Genomic DNA, 21,922 nt, shown 5'->3' with positions numbered 1-21,922 from the left:
TGAAAGTCTTGTTTTCCATCGAGCATATTTCCATTTTGCGTACAAAATGCCACCTCATTTATAGCATTGCCCATATGGTTTCATTAGATTTGAAGAATGGTGGGTAGTGATCCTTTCTGCACTGCGAGTGAAATTAGATGTTCTATACTAAACCTATAGCATCCAGCAATGTCTACACAACATTTTGGTTACAAGCCAACTACATGTGTTCCATTAACTTCACACCAACCACTCTTAAAGGCCATCCTGGTGCACAACAAGACTGCATTGGAGTAGAGGTCTTTCCTCTTCAGCAATGGGTCCTGCGTTTGTCTTGGATGCAATGATAACTGGAACTTGTTCTGAAGAACATGGGGACAATGTCATAGAGGCCTTCACTAGGGTACGTAAAAGTGTACCAGAAGCCTTTTTTTTTTTATAAACGTGACAACAGCCGGCCGCATGTTACTCGTTCTAGGCCTGCTTGGTCTAAACACATGACTATGGCCTGCAGCGTCTTCAGACTTCTCTCCCATCAAGCACATCTGAGATGTTGTTGGTCAGAGATTTGAAAGGGAGCTGCCAGTAGTGAACCTTAATGATTAGTGTGCCAGACAACGATTAATAACCTCAATGATTGTATGTCAAGTCTATAACTGAAGTGTGGCTAGAAGGTAGGGTGCACTACAAAAAATTCTATGGGAAGTATAAAAAAGAGGGTGCTGCGACATGCATAGAAAAATATATCTGTGCGTAAAAAAAAAAAAAGACCTATGCATAAAAGGCTCAATACAGGAAAAATATATATAATATCTTTATTGACCACAAAAAGCACACAGTGAATAATAACATTTAAAAGTCAAAAAATGACAATACAACAACCCTGGTACCAGTAAAGTTCATATGACTATAGATAGATATATAAGATATAATCCAGAAGGAATATATGCAATGTATAAATAACAATGACTCAAGCCCCAGTATATGTATCAAATGAGACGATTGTCCCCAATGCTGTGAATCACAATCAAATTGAGTGGGAATATACAGCTCAATAAATGCACACAATATGAAAATCTATATGTCCGAAGTTGGGCGTCCCCAAAATTGGTAGACAATAATATACAAAAAGACTCAACAAGGTGTAAGCCCTATAATGGTGCTAAATAAGGCACCATTATAGGGCTTTTGGATTGTATCTTATATATATCTATAGTCATATGGACTTTACTGGTACAAGGGTTGTTGTATTGTCATTTTTTGACTTCTGACCCCTTCCCGACCTGTGACACAGCGTATGCGTCATGAAAGTCGGTGCCAATCTGACCTGTGACGCATATGCGGCGTCACAGAATGATCGTATTCCTGCATCATTCGGGTGAAAGGGTTAACTAATTTCACCCGCCCTGCAGGTACAGGGGGTGTTGTACTTGAGATCGGGGGGGTGGCTTCACCCCCCCATGGCTACGATCGCTCTGATTGGCTGTTGAAAGTGACTGTTTCACTTTCAATCAGAGCAATCATAATATTTCACCAATGAAAATTGGTGAAGTATTACAATCCAGCCATGGCCGATGCTGCAATAAGGGTTGTAATTAGGGTTAGAATTAGGGTTAGGGTTGCGGTTAGGGTTGCAATTAGGGTTAGGGTTAGAATTAGGGTTAGGGTTGCAATTAGGGTTAGTTTTAGGCTATGTGCACACAGTGCGGATTTGGCTGCGGATCCGCAGCGGATTGGCCACTGCGCATTCGTAGCAGTTTTCCATCACGTTTACAGTACCATGTAAACCTATGGAAAACCAAATCCGCTGTGCCCATGGTGCGGAAAATACAGCGCGGAAATGCTGCATTGTATTTTCCGCAGCATGTCAATTCTTTGTGTGGATTCCGCAGTGTTTTACACCTGTTCCTCAATAGGAATCTGCATGTGAAATCGGCACAAAAAACACTGGAAATCCATGGTAAATCCTGTGGATTTTTCAAAAACGATGCAGAAAAATCCTCACACAAATCCGCAACGTGGGCACATAGCCTTAGGGTTAGGGTTGAAATTAGAGTTAGGGTTAAAATTAGGGTTAGGGTTGGAAATAGGATTAAGATTAGGGTTAGGGGTGTGATAAGGTTAGGCTTGTGGTCAGGGTTATGGTTAGGGTTGGGATTAGGGTTAGGGGTGTGTTGGGGTTAGGGTTGTTGTTAGGGTTGGGATTATTGTTAGGGGTGTGTTGGGGTTAGGGTTGGGATTATTGTTAGGGGTGTGTTGGGGTTAGGGTTGGAGTTAGAATTGAGGGGTTTCCACTGTTTAGGCACATCAGGGGGTCTCCAAACGTGACAGCCAATTTTGCACTCAAAAAGTCAAATTGTGCTCCCTCCATTCTGAGCCCCGACGTGCGCCCAAACAGTGGTTTACCCAAACAAATGGGGCATAAGCGTACTCAGGAAAAATTGCACAACAACTTTGGGGGTCTAATTTCTCCTGTTACCCTTGGGAAATTTAAAAAATGGGGGTAAATTATTTTTGTGGGAAAAAAAAGATTTTTTTATTTTCACGGCTCTGCGTTATAAAATTCTGTGAAGCACTTTGGGGTTCAAAGTGCTCACCACACATCTAGATAAGTTCCTTGGGGGTTTTTATTTCCAAAATAGGGTCACTTGTGGGGTGTTTCTACTGTTTAGGCACATCAGGGGCTCTGCAAACGTAACATGACGCCCGCAGACCATTCCATCAAAGTCTGCATTCAAAACGTCACTACGTCCCTTCCGAGCCCCGATGTGTGCCCAAACAGTGGTTCCCCAAACCCCCCCCCCCCCCCTCCCACATATGGAGTATCAGTGTACTCAGGACAAACTGGACAACAACTTTTGGGGTCCGATTTCTCCTGTTACCCTTGTGAAAATCAAAAATTGCGGGCTAAAAATAATTTTTGAGGAAAAAAATGATTTTTTTATTTCCACGGCTCTGCGTTATAAACTTCTGTGAAGCACTTGGGGGTTGAAAGTGCTCACCGCACATCTAAATTAGTTCCTTGGGAAGTCTAGTTTCCAAAATGGGGTCACTTGGGGGGGGGGCTCCAATGTTTAGACACACAGGGGCTCTCCAAACGTGACATGGTGTCCGCTAACGATTGGAGCTAATTTTTTATTCAAAAAGTCAAATGGCGCTCCCTCCCTTCCGAGCCCTACTATGTGCCCAAACAGTGGTTTACCCCCACATGAGGTATCGGTGTATTCAGGAGAAATTGCCCAACAAATTTTAGGATCCATTTTATCCTGTTGCCCATGTGAAAATGAAAAAATTGAGGCTAAAACAAATTTTTTGTGAAAAAAGAAAAAAAAAGTACTTTTTCATTTTTAAGGATCAATTTGTGAAGCACCTGGGGGTTCAAAGTGCTCACTATACATCTAGATAAGTTCCTTGGGGGGTCTAGTTTCCAAAATCGGGTCACTTGTGGGGGAGCTCCAATGTTTAGGCACACAGGGGCTCTCCAAACGCGACATGGTGTCTGCTAAAGATTGGAGCCAATTTTTCATTCAAAAAGTCAAATGGCGCTCCTTCCCTTCCGATCCCTGTCGTGCGCCCAAACAGTGGTTCCCCCCCACATATGGGGTATCGGCGTAGTCAGGACAAATTGTACAATAACTTTCGGGGTCCAGTTTCTCCTTTTACCCTTGGGAAAATAAAAAACATGTTATATCAAATGTCAACTTAAAAGACAAAATATTACAGGCTTAGGGTACCGTCTCACAGTGGCACTTTTGTCGCTACGACGGCACGATCCGTGACGTTCCAGCGATATCCATACGATATCGCTGTGTCTGACACGCAGCAGCGATCAGGGACCCTGCTGAGAATCGTACGTCGTAGCAGATCGTTTGGAACTTTATTTCGTCGCTGGATCTCCCGCTGTCATCGCTGGATCGGTGTGTGTGACAGCGATCCAGCGATGCGTTCGCTTGTAACCAGGGTAAACATCGGGTTACTAAGCGCAGGGCCGCGCTTAGTAACCCGATGTTTACCCTGGTTACCATCGTAAATGTAAAAAAAAAAACAAAACGTACATACTCACATTCCGGTGTCCGTCAGGTCCCTAGCCGTCTGCTTCCCGCACTGACTGACTGCCGGCCGGAAAGTAAAAGCAGAGCACAGCGGTGACGTCACCGCTGTGCTCTGCTTTCACTTTACGGCCGGCACTCAGTCAGTGTGGGAAGCAGACAGCTAGGGACCTGACGGACACCGGAATGTGAGTATGTACGTTATCGTTAATACCGTCACATGGCTTAATTTAGTCACTATATAAGAGGGGCTGGGATCCCTTATTAGCCACACCCCCTGAGGAAGCGGGCACATACCAACGCGAAACGCGCGTCGGGGCACATATCCAGGACCAGGACGGACCACCACTGACATCTATGGGTAATTTATCTCTATATAACAATATGTTTTTGTCTTTGGTAGTGATACGGTAAATGCGGCATGGCAATGTAAGGTGTGCTAGATAGCGGAGGCTATGTTACCACTATTTCACACATGTGAGCACACACATATATTGATTGCTCCCACACATGTGGTATAAACTGCATTTATCGGAATTATTTGGACATCACTGTTCTATCTTATGTACCTGGAATTTTAGGCGCACCTTGATATAGTCACTATTTCACTTTTGTGATACTAATATATATGATGTTTTTATTGTCCTATAAATTTTCAATAAATATAACTTGATGGTACTATTTTTGTTTTATTTAGCTCATTTGACTCTTGTTTCTCCATATTAGTTATATAGATAAGTCTATTCTTTCTGGCTTGCTTAAAATGGTCATCTGGTTAATTAAGATACAATGTGTCTTCACACCACACTTTTTTTTTTTTAAACGTGTACAGCAATAGTGGAATTCATTTATTCATTGCAGTGTGATGACGCACGGTCCATTTATATACCATGTCTTTCGGGTTCTAAGATGCATTTTTTCCCACCAAATATGGGACGATTATGGGGGGCCTCTTATAATCTGAAGGTAACTTGCCGGGGCAGAAATAGGGCTGGTTACGGTGCAGCGGGGTCACATGAGGCATGTGGGCGATGTTGCAGGCACCGGGCTTGGAGAAGGGGATGTCCTGGCGCTGCAGACCCTTGGCTCTCATAAGATGTCGGCGCTGAGTGGAGACTTCCTTTGATTTCACTGAGAGATCTCAATCTGCACATGCTCCTTCTCCGGCGGCCATTTTACAGAAGTCCACCATAGGGAAATCAATGGGAAGGAGGATCCGCTGAGCACCGACATCTTAGGAGAGCCCAGGGCCCTTTGCGCTGGGACATTCACTCCTCCCAGTCCTGGGCTCGCAGCATAGCCGCACTCTTGCCGCCGCTGGGTTCCTGAAGCAGCAACCCTGCCTCCTGTGACCATGCTCCACAGTAGTCAACACACGACTCCCACCTCCGGTAAACTACTATAAAATGGGACTATAAGACGCACCACCATTTTATTTAAAACATGTAAAAAAAAATAAATCCTTTTTTCCTCCCCAGAATTTGGAGAGCATCTTATAGTCCGCAGATTACGGTAACTTTGTATATTGATCATACCATATTTGTGCACTTGTATGTTAACAGAAAAAAAGTTATGACTTGGAATATAAGAATATTATTTAGTTTTGATAGTACATAAGAGTGCATTTCTTGCTGTCTTAGGTCTCCTGCAAATATTATGCTAAAAAATGTTATGTTTTATTTTAATATTCCCACAGGACTACCATTTATTACTGCTCCAAACAAATTTGAAGCTCTTGCTGCCCATGATGCACTGGTTGAATTGAGTGGCGCTTTGAACACTGTGGCTTGTAGCCTAATGAAGATTGCCAATGACATTCGATTTCTTGGATCAGGCCCACGATCTGGTCTTGGAGAATTAATTTTGCCAGAGAATGAGCCTGGAAGCAGCATTATGCCAGGTAATACAATCTTTTTTCTTGTAGGTTCCATTGATGCAATAAATGTACAAGATGGGAGCTTAGTCCGCACCACATACAGCTGGTGCCAGTTGTGTTTTACAGCCAGGACCAGTCTCTTACTGCTGTTTTAAACACTTAAATGCCATTTGATGCAGCATTTAGTTGTTGCAATCTAGCTAGTGGACAAGTTCTGATGCACATTTCCCCACTTGCTGGCTGCTCTTGGGTTGCCATGGCAGCTAGGGGTCTTCTGAAAGCCCCTGTCTCTTAACTCTTTCTGTTCCTATGAAGAAAAATTGCTGTGTAAGTTTCATAGGTGATTGCTAATTTCAATATATGTTGTAATACTTAGAGGTTATCCAACCCCAAAATCCCCAAATCATTTCAAGCTAATCTGTGCTGTGTTGCAGTGGAACACACCTGTATACAATTTTGTTTTGTTTCTACTTATTGTTCTTCTGGAAATTCATATATTTTCGGCTTTCAGTTTGTTTACATGCTCTGTTCTTCATTGGGCAGCTGACTGTGCTTATCCAGGATGTCCCTCCTGACAGAACCATCAGGAGGTTGTCCTTCATATCCTTGATAGGGACAGGAGCACATAAGAGGTTAAAGGGTCATTGCCTTCCACCAACCCTCAGTGTTTTTTCCTGTCCCTATCAGGGACAGATGCAGAGGTGTACTTACATTTTCCAGTCGAGAGGGAGCTCCTTATGTCAGGTGCAGGAGGATGGGGTCCTCGCATCTCTTCCCCGCCGTGAGTCTGGAGACCGACACCCAGCTTATCAAGGGGTCCCTCAGCCTGTCCAGTTGAGATGTGGCTGCTGGGATGAACTGCTTCCCCCTCAGGATACTCCCGGTTCACATTGCCCCATACCTACACTCTGCTCCTGTGCGCCCTGAAGACTGAATGCCAGGGCGCTTCCGGGATACTTAGGTGATGACGCACCGGCCCTTAGTACCCAGTGTGCGTTCCAGCATAATAAGAGATGAGGTTCAAAATTCCGGCACTGAGTTAGTTTCCCTGCAATCCTCCTGGATGGCTCCGAGGCAAAAAAAAGGCCACAGTGGAAAATGGAATCCAGTTCAGAGGAGGAAGAGTTGTCAGGTTACGCTGACCCTGAACAGGAGGAAAAGGGATGTATTTATCTCAATCCCCCCAGAGGAGAAAAAGAAATACCTTTTCCTTTGGGAAGACACTGACACTCCTTATCAGCCGTGACAAATACCATGAAGGTTAAGGATCCACTCCAGCCCTCCTTAATACAGGATGAAATGTTCAGAGGATGAACCGTATAAGCTGTATGAACAGAGTATTTCCAGTTAACATATATGGTCTTTAGTGGGAAGATGTGGAAAAGAGCCTAATTATTCCAAGAAGTTTCAAATCATGTCTTCCTTTTTGAGCCTGAAAAAATAAAATTATAGGAAGAGATTCCTAAAGTTGATATCCCCATAGCCAGGGTAGCAAAGAAAACCTCTATCCCATTTCATCACTCATCATATTTGAAGGGCACTATGGACAGAAAGGCAGATTTTCTTCTAAAAATAAAAAAAAACGTGGGAAGCATCTGCAATAATAATTAAGGCTACCATAGCAGCCACCACTGTAGCAAGATCCATGAATAAATGGATAGAGGAGTTAGGTTTATCTAAGGCAAAAGACATCCAAGGATGAGATCCTTGAATCTGTTCCATTACTAAAAATGGCAACAGGATTTATGGCTGATGCATCAATCGAGTCAATTAGGTTTGCCGCAAGGAATGGGGCAGTCTCCAACACTGCTAGGTTAACGATCTGGCTAAAAATCTGGTGTGGGATAGTCAAATTGTGCTCCATTCCCAGTTCCAGCCTTCAATTATTTGGTCCAGTACTAGACAGCTTTCTGGAAAGAGTCTCGGATGAGAAGAAAGGTTTTGAAGAAGAAATACCAAAAAAGAGTTTTGTCCTTTCGTAGTCCTCGTTCCCATAAAAAAACGGAATATACAGGTAAAGGGAAAACAGGTAGATGGAGCTACCCGAAGGGAGGCAAAGGTAGAAATACCTTTCCCAGTTCATCATATAGCTTGGGTAGACAATGATGCAAAGAAAATGGGGGCAAGACTCCAATACTTTCTCAGTGCCTGGACAGAAGTATCTAAAAACCCATGGATACTTCAAAAACAGGGGAAGGATGCAAAATACAGTTTGTGCAGATCCCTCATGGGAGATTCCACTTAACAACCATTAAGTCCCCACAGGTCTCAAGAAGACTACTGACGGACGTAAAGAGGTTGGTGGATTCAGGGGCAGTAATTCCCGTGCCAGAAACAGAATGGTTTTGGGCATGCTATTCTAGCCTAGTATTTTCAATTTAAAAAACAAAAACAAATCTGGGGACGACTATCAGACAATAATAAATCTAAAGTCTCTTAACAGATCCTACAAAAGTTCAAAATGGAATCGATTAGATCTACAATTCCAATGATCAAGGGAAAACATGGTAATGTGTATGCTAGATCTCAAAGAAGTATGCTATCATGTGCCCATTCATCCTCACAGTCAGCGTTAGTTAAGATTTGCATTGAAAGAGAGAGAAAACATTCAGCATTACCAATTCAGATGCCTTCCAAGTTGGTGGCAGAGGTTATGGCTTTCTTGAGGGAACAAGGAATATTGATTGTCCAGTATCTGGACCATTTCCTAATAATTGCAATGTGACCCCAGCAACTAAAAGCCAATTTAACATCAACTGTCTTGTTTTAAAGGGATGGATTGAACATAAACTAAAAAAAAAACAGTTTTATTCGGTCTCCCATGACAGCACCACAAGAGAGAGGGGATCCGCCCTTCAGGGACAGGAAACCTACAGACATAAAAAGGCGGCACCTCTCTCCCAAATCATTTGGTTTCCTGTCCCTGACAGGGGGACCTCTTCGGACATATCTTTTTGAAGAAGGTAGAAGATTGAAGCTGTACCCAGGCCCAGCAGGTCGACTCAGGCAGCGGGGGTCCCCTGCCTCGGCTTGGCCGGTGTGCTGGAAGCTCTGCACTGCAGGGGGACTGCACGTGTAGGCAACTGCAGAATAAGCAGCCTCTGGGGAGTAATGCATGCTTGTAGTGGTCCAGCGCTGCGGGTGCAGGTGAGTATATGCGGCGGGGGTGTCCATCTCCTGGGGCTGTGCCTGGCCTGTGTCGGTGTTTTCCCTGGTGGCTGGCGGGCCGGTGGTTCCGGTTGCTGTACGGTGTGTCAGGACGTGTGCAGCATCGGGCGCCAGATGACACGGCTGGGGGCAGAGCCTTCGTGACATGACCGCGGCGTGACCTGGTGTCACGGTCGGGCATGCGTGTTGGATATCGGAGGCGGACCTTGTTGAAGTGACCGGTCGTGCACCAATGATGTGTCAGGCTCGCCGGTAAACATGACGACTGCGTCGGTGATTCGGGGGGAGGCGCGGTCCGGAGCGATGGGCGGTGTGCCGGAGCCAATGGCCACTGCTTGGAGCCGAGGTCAGAGGCTGCATGTGGGGTTGCCGTACGCAGGCCAGGGGGGGCGCCTTTGGGGAGGCACCCAGCGGCCTGCATATTAGCATCAGCCAGTCCACTGGAAGAGCCTGCTGGCCCAACCGAAAGGGGTGATACCAAAGGGGGGAGTGGCTGGAGCTATTTAAGGAGTCCATTCTGGGTGCCAGGTGCATCTAAGTCCATATTCCAATATGGAGTCACCAGAATAGCAGATGCAGATGGAGAAGCCACATATGAAAGTTACCCAGCAATGATCGCATAGTGTCACAACAGGTGGTCGTGTTGGTGACACAAGATCCAGTCTGAAGAGCAGACTGGACGAGTCTCCAGCCCATAAGGACATCCCTTCGGCTGAAAGAGGCCCCCCGAGGATTACAGTACCATTCAGTTATACGTCACTGGTAAGTGATCTTTGTGAAAGTTCACTTGGTGATGTAGCTCAACTTGTCTTTCCATGTTTTATTAGGGGAAGGAATGTACCTCTAAGGGCAAACACAGGGAGTGTTCAGTTTGTGGAGTTCCGCTACTTGAGTACTATGTGAAAAAATTTTATGCCAGCCTTGCATCCAGCAGATGGTGACGGGGGAGACTCTGAGCTTTACCTCCACATTGAGGGAAATGGTTAGAGCAGAGGTCAGAGTTGTTCGGTAAGATCCCTTTCCCAAGAATTGCCCCTTGAAGAAAGAAGACCCAGTTCTCCTGCGTCAAGGTCTGAGAGTGACTCTGGAGAGATCATTTCCGATTCATCCCCTTCATCATCCTCATCGTCAGAGGCCTGGTCAGGCTGTACCTGCCTTCCGCTTGAGCAAGTGGAGCGGCTAGTGAAAGCAGTTAATAACACAATGGGTATTGTAGAGCCCCGGCCGGAAAGGTCCATGCAGGACGTGATGTTCAGGGGTCTGGATCGGAAGGTTCGCAGATCCTTCCCACTTAATGATAAAATCCGGGCACTGATTGTCCGTGAATGGAAGAAGCCTGAAAGAAAAAGGTCTCTGCCTCCGGGCTTTAAGAGGAGGTACCCATTTGAGGAATGAGCTTCGTCCTCATGGGATAAGGCCCCGAAGCTGGACACAGCAATTGCTAAGGCTTCCAGGAAGGAAACTGCCATTTGAGGACATGGGAAGTTTGAAAGACCCGTTGGACAGGAGGGCAGAGGTTTTTCTGAAGGGCGCCTAGGAAACATCAGCAGGGTCCCTTAGACCAGCAGTGGTGGCTACTTGCACTGCTAGGTTGTTAATGGTCTGGTTAGACCGGTTGGAGGAACAGCTTAAGGAGAAAGCTTTGAGAGATAGGATACTATCCTTCCCATGATTCAGGGAGCGGCGGCCTTTCTATCGGTCGCTTCAGCAGACTCTGTTAGGCTAGCAGCAAGAACTGCGTCCCTTTCCAATGCTGCACCCAGAGCTCTATGGCTAAAGTGCTGGCCAGGGGATGTTCAGGCCAGATCTAAATTATGCAGTATCCCTTGTGAAGGAAGACATCTGTTTGGACCACTATTGGATGAACTCTTGGAGAGAGCTGGGGACAGAAGAGAAAAGGTTACCTAGCCTAGCGGGTCCTTCATACAGGGGTGACTTCGGTAGAAGGTTGTCCAGCCATAGGAGAGCATCTAGGGACAAGGCTAGATGAAACCACAAAAAGAAAGGTAGAGGCTATATGTTCGGCTCCTCCCGAGATCGCAGGAAAACACCCCAATGACTGCCGGCCCAGCTGGGGGGAGGCTCTCTGCTTTCTTCCTGGCCTGGTCAGAGATTTCGGACAGTGCGTGGATACAGGGTGTCATCACCACAAGTCTTAAGTTTCATGTCCTGAAAGTGCCTCATGACAGCTTTAAATTGACTCCCACTCGTTCTTCACCAGCAGAACAACAGGCATTGGGAATCGGAGGTCTTGGAACTTCGGCAGAAAGCTGTCCTGATAGACGTTCCTTTATCAGAAAGAGGTAAAGGGTTCTATTTCCCCCTCTTCCTGATTAAGAAACCAGACGGTTCCTTTCAGACCATTATTAACCTGAGGGGTCTAAATGAATTCTTAGTGGTCCAGTCCTTTAAGATGGAGTCAGCGAGGTCTGCAATAAAACTGTTCTTTAAGGATTGCTTCATGGTGGTATTAGATCTGACGCCTACTATCATATTCCAATACATGCGACGTTCCAGCAGTATCTTAGAGTGGCAGTGTCCCTGGGAAGTGTGATAAATCATTTTCAGTTTAGAACCCTACCGTTCGGCCTCGCCACTGCTCCTCGGGTATTCACTAAAGTAACCCATTTCCAAGCCCCATAGTAGGAACTCTAATACCTGGCTTATTTTAACTTTTCCCCCATCTTCGTCCCTGAGACTGATGGGAACTTTCTCCAGGTTCTGGCGTAAATCCTAGTCGTGGATGCTTTCCTACTTTTAAGTAAAGTATCTACCAAACCCCGAGAAAACCCTTTCCCCTTCAGCAGTGCCCTTTCAAACTCCACGCCGTCAGATGTAGGCTGGACACTTGTGGATGGAAGATCGGACCCTGTGACAGGAGATCTGGGAGCTCCGAGAGAACCCATGGGTCAGTGACAGACATTTTTCTTAGCCAGGGAAACCATGGCCTTCTGGGCCAGAATGGAGCTATCAGAATCATAGATGCCCTGTCTTCCCTTATCTTACTTAGAACTAACAGAATCAGGGCTATATTGGGGGGGGGGGGGAGGCATATGCCAGCCTGAAGTTCCATGGGATTAGGAGGGCATCCACAGCATGAGGATTCTCTCTGGCAAACAGATCTATGTCCGGGGACCCCCACATCTGTACAATCTGGTCAAAGATAGTCTGGTTCAATGCCCATTCCCCCTGCCTGAACTCGTAGCGGCTTAAAAAGTCGGCTGACTTTCTCTCTTCCTTTTATGTGCAGGGATGTTAATGACAGGAGAGGAGTCTCGGCCATCTGAAAATACGATCCGTCACCTCCATCAAAGACCTGGATCGAGTTCCCCCTGGTGGATGATATAGGCCACAGTTACCTGACTGTCTGAGAACACTCTGACATGCCAACCCTGTAGGGATATAAGGATCTCTCTTAGTGCCCGCTAAGGTGGTGGCACATCTCCATGAGCAGGACATACTGGTGATCCCCTATCTGGACGACTTTCTAATGGTTGGCTGCTCACTCCAGCACTGCAGGACTCAATTGGAGGCGGTAATAGCGGTTTTAGAAAAATTGGGGTGGCTTATTAATTTTAAAAAGTTACAGTTGCAGCCCCTGAGGGTGCAGGAGTTTCTTAGTCTTGTCCTTGGCTCCGGGGTGCAGGAGTGTCATCTACCACAGTCAAAGGTAGTCTGTGTTCGGCATCAGGTGCAGAGGACTATAAGTAGTCCAACCATGTCCCTTAGGGGGGCAATGTCACTCCTAGTCTCTCTCACATCTGATTTGGGCCCAATTTCATACTAGGGTTCTGCAGTGGGAGGTGTTATATAATCAGCATCGGCTGGAAGGAGGCCTAGAGAGGAAATTGTTTGTCCCTCTCTATCATACACTCCCTACGTTGGTGGTTACAAGTGTCAGATTTCTCTAAAGGGGTTGCCTGGGTAAACCATATCTCCCAAATTATTACTACAGATGCTAGCCCCAGGGGTTGTGGGGTGCATATGGGAGAGGTGTGGGTCCAGGGGGTTTGGTCACCTTTGGAGCAGGTAGAGTCATCTAATATGATGGAGCTGTTGGCCGTGGAGCGGGCACTAAGAGAGATCCTTATATCCCTACAGGGTTGGCATGTCAGAGTGTTCTCAGACAGTCAGGTAACTGTGGCCTATATCATTCACCAGGGGGAACTCGATCCAGGTCTTTGATGGAGGTGACGGATCGTATTTTCAGATGGCCGAGACTCCTCTCCTGTCATTAACATCCCTGCACATAAAAGGAAGAGAGAAAGTCAGCCGACTTTTTAAGCCACTATGAGTTCAGGCAGGGGGAATGGGCGTTGAACCAGACTATCTTCGACCAGATTGTACAGATGTGGGGGTCCCCGGACATAGATCTGTTTGCCAACAGGGGGAACAGGAAGGTGAGGCGGTTTTGTTTTTTAAACCCCAGAGAGAATCCTCATGCTGTGGATGCCCTCCTAATCCCATGGGACTTCAGGCTGGCATATGCCTCCCCCCAGCAACCCCCCCCCCATATAGCCCTGATTCTGTTAGTTCTAAGGAAGATACGGGAAGACAGGGCATCTGTGATTCTGATAGCTCCATTCTGGCCCTGAAGGCCATGGTTTCCCTGGCTAAGAAAAATGTCTGTCACTGACCCATGGGTTCTCTCGGAGCTCCCAGATCTCCTGTCACAGGGTCCGATCTTCCATCCACAAGTGTCCAGCCTACATCTGACGGCGTGGAGTATGAGAGGGCACTGCTGAGGGAGAAAGGGTTTTCTCGGGGTTTGGTAGATACTTTACTTAAAAGTAGGAAAGCATCCACGACTAGGATTTACGCCAGAACCTGGAGAAAGTTCCCATCAGTCTCAGGGACGGAGATTGGGGGAAAAGTCAAAATAAGCCAGGTATTAGAGTTCCTGCTATGGGGCTAGGAAATGGGTCTGGCCACGAGCACTCTTAAGGTCCAAGTGTTGGCATTAGCAGTCTTGTATAATTTGGATCTAACAAGCAATTACTGGGTATCCAGGTTTATTAGAGCAGCGGCTAGATCTAGGCCCATCCTTAAGCAGAGCTTGGTACCATGGGACTTGAACCTAGTGCTAACAGCATTGACAGAGGCCCCCTTTGAACCTATTGAGGTAGCCCCGATAAAGATTATCTATAAAGACTGCCCTTTTAGTTGTGCTAACGGTGGCTCAGAGTTAGCTATATGCAGGCCCTGTCTAGGCAACCTCCGTATACCCAGTTTAGGGACGATGGGGTTATCTTAAGACCAGATCCCCTGTATCTGCCAAAAGTCTCTTCCACATTCCACAGGCTGCAGGAAATAGTCCTGCCTTTCTTTTGTGCCAACCCTACCAATCAGAAAGAAAAGAGGTTCCACTGATTAAATGTTAGGAGATGCCTTCTTACTTATATCTCAGTAACTGGCCTGTGGAAGAAGCATAACTTCTTATCTGTGTCCTTTCAGGGGGTTAGGAAAGGGCTTAGTCTCAAAAAGTACCTTAGCCCGGTGGATTAGGGAGGCAATTTCTTTGGCATACACAGCGAGTGGCACTGCAGTTCCGAAGGGCTTAAAGGCGCACTCCACCCGAGCGTGGCAACATCCTGGGCAGAGAGGTCGGAAGTGTCGATAGAGGACATATGTAAGGTGCCTACATGGTCCTCTCCATCCACTTTCTTCAAACATTATAGACTCGATTTGGGTGGCTCTTCTGATCTCACATTTGGGAGAAGGGTGCTTGAAGCAGTAGTCCCTCCCTAGATTCCTTACATCTCTGTAATTCTCTTGTGGTGCTGTCATGGGAGACCGAATAAATGCTTAGCTACTTACCGGTAGCAGTGTTTTTCGGATACCATGACAGCACCCTTATATTCCCTCCCTTCACGTGTGGGTGAGCACTTTTCGGGGCTTGAAGCTTCTACACATGTAAAAATTATATTTAGTTAAAAAATGTTGTATATTTTGCTGCTAACCTGGGAGGTGCTCTCATGCTCTGTAATCCAACTGATGCGGGAGAGAGATTCCGCCCTTTTTATGTTTGTAGGTTTCCGGTCCCTGAAGGGCGGAACCCCTCTCTCTCATGGTGCTGTCACCGCTACCGGTAAGTAGCTAAGCATTTTGTGCCATGAAGGCAAAAGATCTCCCTAGGAACCCTCCTGGACTACAAACAGCAGATGTCCTTCTTATCAGAGAAAAAAAACAGTTCTAGCTTTCAGAAGAAAATCACAAGTTTCCATCAGAAAAACTGAGGATTCTTGGACTAATGACTGCTCTGTACCAGAGGTTCGGTGGAGTCGGTTCCACTCGACAATTACAACATAAGATTCTGACAACCTGGAACAGAAGAATAAATGTAATAGACAAGAAAATAACATTGTCGGTAATAACAAAGGAGTCATTAGCCTGGTAGACTTCTAGGACCTACCTGAAAAGAGGGATTATGTGAAAGCTGTCCCCTTTCGTAGCAGTCACCACAGATGCGAGCAGCAGTGGCTGGGGGGGCCATGTAAAAGATCAGTACCTATAGGGTACCTAGCAGAAATCAGATCTTCTGAGGTCATCCAACCTCAGGGAGCTTTAGGGCATCTGGGAGACCCTAAAAAGGTGTCAAGTTTAAAGAGCCAACACAAAAGAGGCCTGATATTACAACAGTAGCCTTCCTCAGACATTAATTGGAACCAACACACCGCCATCTGCAGGCTTTAGCACAGAAGATCTTCCTGTGAGCAGAGGAGATTGTGCGATAAGTGACAGCGATACATCTGAGGTGTCTCAAAATTCAGTAACAGACTTTCTCAGCTGGAAAACTGTTCAATATCCGGAATACAAGCTGAACTGGGAAGAATTTCACCTCTTAATATTTTGATGGGGGTACTCCCCAGTTGGACCTGTTTGAGGGGGAAGAGAATTTTGCTCTTTGCATTTTTCTTTGTGTCAATCAAAAAACAGGCCAACAGGGGTTGACGCCTTATCCTAGAAATAGGATATGGACCTAGCGTATGCTCTTCCTCCCTTGCCCCCAATTACAGCAGTGCTAAGGAAGATAAAGGAGGATCAAGCCTGGTTGACGCTGGTTTCCCTTGCTGAGAATGAGGTCTATTGAAGATCCCATCATCCTTCCAGAACGGCACGTTCTTCTGTTCCAAAAGTCAATGCACGATCCCAACGTGAAACTCCTACAGTTGTTTGCCTGGATCCTGAAAGGCAGATCTCGAGATCTAAAGGTCTCTCCAACTCCATCATATCAACTATACAAAAATTAAAAGCAAGTACCATCAGTAATATACACACACCTCTGGAGAAAATTTTGTGCACTGTAGCCTGAGGTGACTGGAGAAATCTATAATCCTAATATTACCAAAATTTTAGTGTGTCTACAGACAGGATTTGATAAAGCACTTTGAAGGTGCATATACTAGCTCTGAGTGCTTTCATAGACTATCCGCTAGCGGGGCATCCATGGATTGAGCGATTCGTTAAAGCCACAAATAGAATGAGAACCACTGATAGAGCCTATGTCCCACTATGCGATTTATAGATGGATAGAGAAAATAGTTGTTTTCCATCACAAATCCATACCTAAGGATCCTAGATGACTGTATTATCCTCCAGGCTAGATCCAGCGTTGCTACCAAAAGAGTGACAACTTTCCATCTGAGCCAAGAGGTAGTCTTGCCCCCCCATCCTGCCAGGACCATAAAAATAGTCAAGAACAGGCATTTCATTCCCTAGACGTCAGAAGAGTAGTCCTCCAGTATTTGGAAACCACAAAAGACTGGCAAATAGATTCCAATCTGTTCAAGCAGTTTGCGTGAATAAACAGGGGAAAAAAATACGTCAAAGGCAGCGCTGGCAAGATGGGTTAGGTCAGTGATGAGCCTGACCTAATCATCAGAACGAAAGTCTTCTCTGGACAACATAAGAGCCCATTCTACTAGAGCAGTAGCCACATCATGGGCAGAGCCACACAGGGGCCTCACTGGACCAGATCTGCAGTGCTGCAACATTGACAAATCTTAGCACCTTTTGCACACACTGTACACTTGATGTTTTATCTGGCCAAGAAATGGCCTTCAGAAGAAAGGTCCCCCAAACTGTAGTCATCCCATGAATGTATCCTCTGGTATTCTCCTGATGACCTTGTCAGGCGGAGCATCCTGGAAAGCAGGCATTAGTCCTACTGGTAATAGGTTTTCCAGGAATCAATCATGACTGCACCCATTACGTTCCCTCCCTTTAAATTCCTATCTGCTATGTGAACGTAACGTATGTAGAAGGAAACCAAATTAAAATAGTTGCATCCATCCTGGTGTAATACTTGAAAAAAATTACTGAGGGCTGGTGGAAGGAGGGGCTTTCTAACCTCTTGGGTGTTTCTGTCGCTATGAAGGATATGAGGGAGAACCTCGTAATGGTGCTATCATGAGGGACTCCTGGAAAACCCATTACTGGTAGGACTAATGCCTACTTTTTCCAACCAAACCCATGATACATTTCACTGTCCTCACAGTTAGAGGTAGAGAGCCCCCTGCCTCAGTGTCCAGTAATGCCCTCTGCCCGCCCACTGCACACTTATTGGTTGTTCGTATCTGCCCCAGCACAGACCTCTGTCACGCCAGCCACTCGCATGCCTTCTAAGTGCCATCCTACTTGCCATGTATTTTCCTCTACTCCACCCAATACTTGCCCATTACTCTTAAGTTTCCTTGTGCTGATTGTGAGTCATAGGGTGTAGTTTCCAAACTGTGCAAGAATTTGTATCCACCCTGCCCTGAAGAGATTTGCTTCCCCATCCTATCACCTGGTAGCAGGTGATGTATCAGGTGACTCCACCCTCCATTCCCGCTTGAACGTTGGTCCCTGGCCCGCTAGCACCTGTTTATGAATTACTCCATATTCTGTATTCCATTAAAGACTCAGCTTGTTTACCCTCTTATCTAAGTTCTCTGCTCCTGATCTCGGCTACCTTTATCGAACCTGTGCTGACCTTGGATTGTTTGACCACGTCTTTGTCTTCGCCCTCCTTTACCTCGTACTTGCGCCTTTGACCCTCCGGTCAGCTGCTGCAGTCCAAGGGACTACTCTGGGGTAGTACTTAGTGTCTACTGGCAACCCACCTTATTGTCATCATCAGAGGCTCTAGTAAAGACCCGGTAGGCAGTTGGTTACGCCCCTCCAAGGTAAGCCCGGCCCTTGGTATAGTGGGTTCACCCATCAGCATAACAACCTCTGTCATTCATTCCAACATTGGAGGGGACCTTGGACCACCCATCTCCTCCATCTCATATCACATCTGTAATTCTAATAAAGCTGATACATGTCCACCACATTACCCCTATGTACTTACATTACATATATGCCTACAGTATATATTATCTTTAAGGTTATATACAGTATCATTATGTTTGCTGATATACATATGTAGATAATCATACAAAAAATCATGAAGCACATCGTTCCATTGCGGCCGAGAGCAGAAGAGTAAAGCTCTCCCAAAATTAGTGCCCAGACTCACTGGGTCAACAGGACAACTCCAATAACCATAGAACAAGACAACAAAATGGAGTATAAAAATCCCAAAATACATAGTTTTCATGAAAAAAGAGATTTTATTAATACAGATATACATATGAATTAATAGATAGCAAACATTGTAACCCAAACAGTGAGGAAATATGGAGGAGACATGAAGGTATGCTGGATTTAGGTAGGAAAAGCAAAGTACATCCTGTGCATGCTACACATTAGTGACCATCATAGCACAGTACTACCCACATGGTAAAAGGAGTTCAGTGACATAAGTGGGTGCCAAACCGGCAGTACCCCACAAATCACTCCCAATAGACTGGTCCTTCATGCATGTTTACCCATAGGTAAAAGGACGGCAATCCCACTTGGACCCAGCAGCCCCTTGACGCGCGTTTTGCGGTCCAGCTTTATCAAAAGGGGTACAACCCCGTCCTTTTACCTATTTGTTCTGAGAAATTTGAATTTCTATTCAATTTTTTAAATTTGTTCTGAGAAATAGTATTGCCTCCATCAGATCCTCCTTCATACATCACCTCAAATCTGACCTAATTATTTTAGCGCTAGAAAACAACCTCTCTACACTAAATTGGGTTGGTGGCAAAGCAGTAACCACATGGGCGACATCTCTAACAATTTCAGGGTAAAAAGGAATTGCCTTGTGCACAGTCAGTTTTGATGAACGATTGAACTCTTCAACTACTTTGAGAGCAGATGAAAAATTTTGCTGAAATGTGGTCACTCTTTTCTATGGGAGAGGAATATTTTTCCCTGCGGCAACGCTTTGCCTGCTCCATGTCATCCAAATACTTTTCGAAATCAAGATCATCATCTCATGAGCATGAAGAAATGGCAGCGGCAGCACTTGCAGGACCCGAGTCTTCTTGCTCTTGGCCTTCCTGTAGTCCACTCATCCTAACTGCTACCTCAATCAGAGCTTATTTTCCTTTAGTAAGTAGTAGTTGATCATCCAGCAATGTACGATGACTCTGGTCCACATAAACAGCTGCCAGAAGAATTTTATTTTCTAATAGCAGTGTCTCTCCGTTTCATTGAAGCAGCAATGTCATCTGCGAATAAACTTTCTCTTTGGGACAGGCAAAACAACACGTTTTTCCACTCCTTTTATAAAAATGCCAGGAGTTAAATCCTCAACTTGTAACTTTTTAGTCACTATAAATTGGTGATGAAGCAATTCCTTCAATTCAGCCACCTGTGTCCATTGACCTTCATGTAGTGTTACCTGAGGGTTGGCCATATCTACAAAGAAGGGTTTCAGCTCAAGCACTCACTCAATCATTAAATAGGTGCTGCCCCACCGAGTGGCTTGATCCACAATTGCCCCTTTTCCAGCACGTCTCTTCAAGTTGGAATCAATTTTAGGGGTTCTGGCAGCAATAGCCAATTTCCTCACTTTGCTAATCAGAGTTCCAGCATGTCCCTCTTGCAGACTATCTTATTGCCAGCTGCAGCGTGTGCACAACACAGCGCATGTCATGAATAGCAAAGAGGTGTGAAGCAGCTTCAACAAGATCATTTAATTGTAAAGAATCATTTTGCTGTTCTTCTGTAGTAATATATGTTTGTTCCTCGGTTATGGGAATAGGACTGTGGCTTTCCATCTCCAACATACTGAATGTGAAATGTTCTTCTAGCTGCTGTTCACCTTCATGATTTTCATTCATCAGTTTAATTGTACTTATCATGTTTGAAGTATTATCAGTTACAATAGCAAGAACCTGTTCTTTTTTAGTTCATAGTCTTGCAGAACTTTTTTCACTAAGGTCTGGAGAAACTGGCTGCTGTGATGAGCTTTAGTATCTTTTACTGCTAGCGTCTTAGTAAAAAAGTTTTGTTGTCACAAACATATCAAACGCTGATAGCAAAATAGTTCACTCTGTGACGTGTGCAGGCCTCCATTTTAAGAAACACAAAGTGTCTCAATAGTCTTTTTAACCCCTTCATGACCGTGGGATTTTTCGTTTTTCCGTGTTCGTTTTTCACTCCCCTCCTTCCCAGAGCCATAACTTTTTTATTTTTCCGTCAATTTGGCCATGTGAGGGCTTATTTTTTGCGGGACGAGTTGTACTTTTGAACGACATCATTGGTTTTACCATGTCATGTACTAGAAAACGGGAAAAAAATTCCAAGTGCGGTGAAATTGCAAAAAAAGTGCAATCCCACACTTGTTTTTTGCTTGGCTTTTTTGCTAGGTTCACTAAATCCTAAAACTGACCTGCTATTATGATTCTCCAGGTCATTACGAGTTCATAGACACCTAACATGACTAGGTTATTTTTTACCTAAGTGGTGAAAAAAAATTCCAAACTTTGCTAAAAAAAAATAAAAATAAAAAATTGCGCCATTTTCCGATACTCGTAGCGTCTCCATTTTTCATGATCTGGGGTCGCTTGAGGGCTTATTTTTCGCGTGCCGAGCTGGCGTTTTTAATTATTCCAATTCGGTGCAGATACGTTCTTTTGATCGCCCGTTATTGCATTTTAATGCAATGTCGCGGCGACCAAAAAAACGTAATTCTGGCGTTTCGATTTTTCTTCTCGTTACGCCGTTTAGCGATCAGGTTAATGCTTTTTTTTTATTGATCGGTGTGCTGTGAGCGCCGACCACAGGGTGGCGCTCACAGCTACCGGCGATCAGTAACCATAGAGGTCTCAAGGACCTCTATGGTTACAATGGAGAAGCATCGCCGACCTCCGATCATGTGACGGGGGTCGGCGATGCCGTCATTTCCAGCCGCCCGGCCGGATGCGGTAGTTAAATGCCGCTGTCTGCGTTTGACAGCGGCATTTAACTAGTTAATAGCGGCGGGTGAATCGCGATTTCACCCGCCGCTATTGCGGGCACATGTCAGCTGTTCAAAACAGCTGACATGTCCCGGCTTTGATGCGGGCTCACCGCGGAGCCCTGCATCAAAGCAGGGGAGCTGACATCGGACGTACTATCCCGTCCGATGTCAGTAAGGGGTTAAAATCTTCCTTTTGGTTAAGGGCTTTTTCAATCACTAATTTTCTAATACTTTCTCTTTCCAAGAGAAACACCAAGTTTGCGGGCCATTTCGCCATTAAGAGCTCTAAAAGCTGGTTGTGCAAATAATGATAATGGTACACAGATCTTCACAACAAGCTTGATGAGCTGTCTTTTAAACATCTGCTGTCATTGTTACAGTAACTTTGTCACTTACAAAATATCTTGTAACTGATGTTTGAGATGATCTTTCCTCCTGCTTTGCCTGGTGGGAAGTGCTGGTCTCTGGTTTCTTGGTGCTGCTGTGATCTTTTTCAAACACAGCTTTGTAAACCTCTGGGTGGCATTGTTG

The 21,922-nt window shown here is 45.4% G+C and overlaps 1 protein-coding gene across 1 annotated transcript in view; it reads left to right on the top strand.

Annotated features, from left to right (window-relative positions):
* The window catches only part of FH (fumarate hydratase), a 132,627-nt gene that overhangs the window by 88,849 nt on the left and 21,856 nt on the right, over nt 1–21,922 (top strand). The window contains exon 7 of the mRNA XM_077289095.1: nt 5,725–5,928. Within this exon, the coding sequence (XP_077145210.1) occupies nt 5,725–5,928 (204 nt within the window). The remainder of the gene's footprint in view (nt 1–5,724; nt 5,929–21,922) is intronic.

The sequence above is a fragment of the Ranitomeya variabilis genome, chromosome 2 (assembly GCF_051348905.1).
Source record: "Ranitomeya variabilis isolate aRanVar5 chromosome 2, aRanVar5.hap1, whole genome shotgun sequence".
NCBI lineage: Eukaryota > Metazoa > Chordata > Amphibia > Anura > Dendrobatidae > Ranitomeya > Ranitomeya variabilis.
Note: the sequence above shows the minus strand (reverse complement) of the source record. Positions and strands in the feature narration are given on the sequence as shown.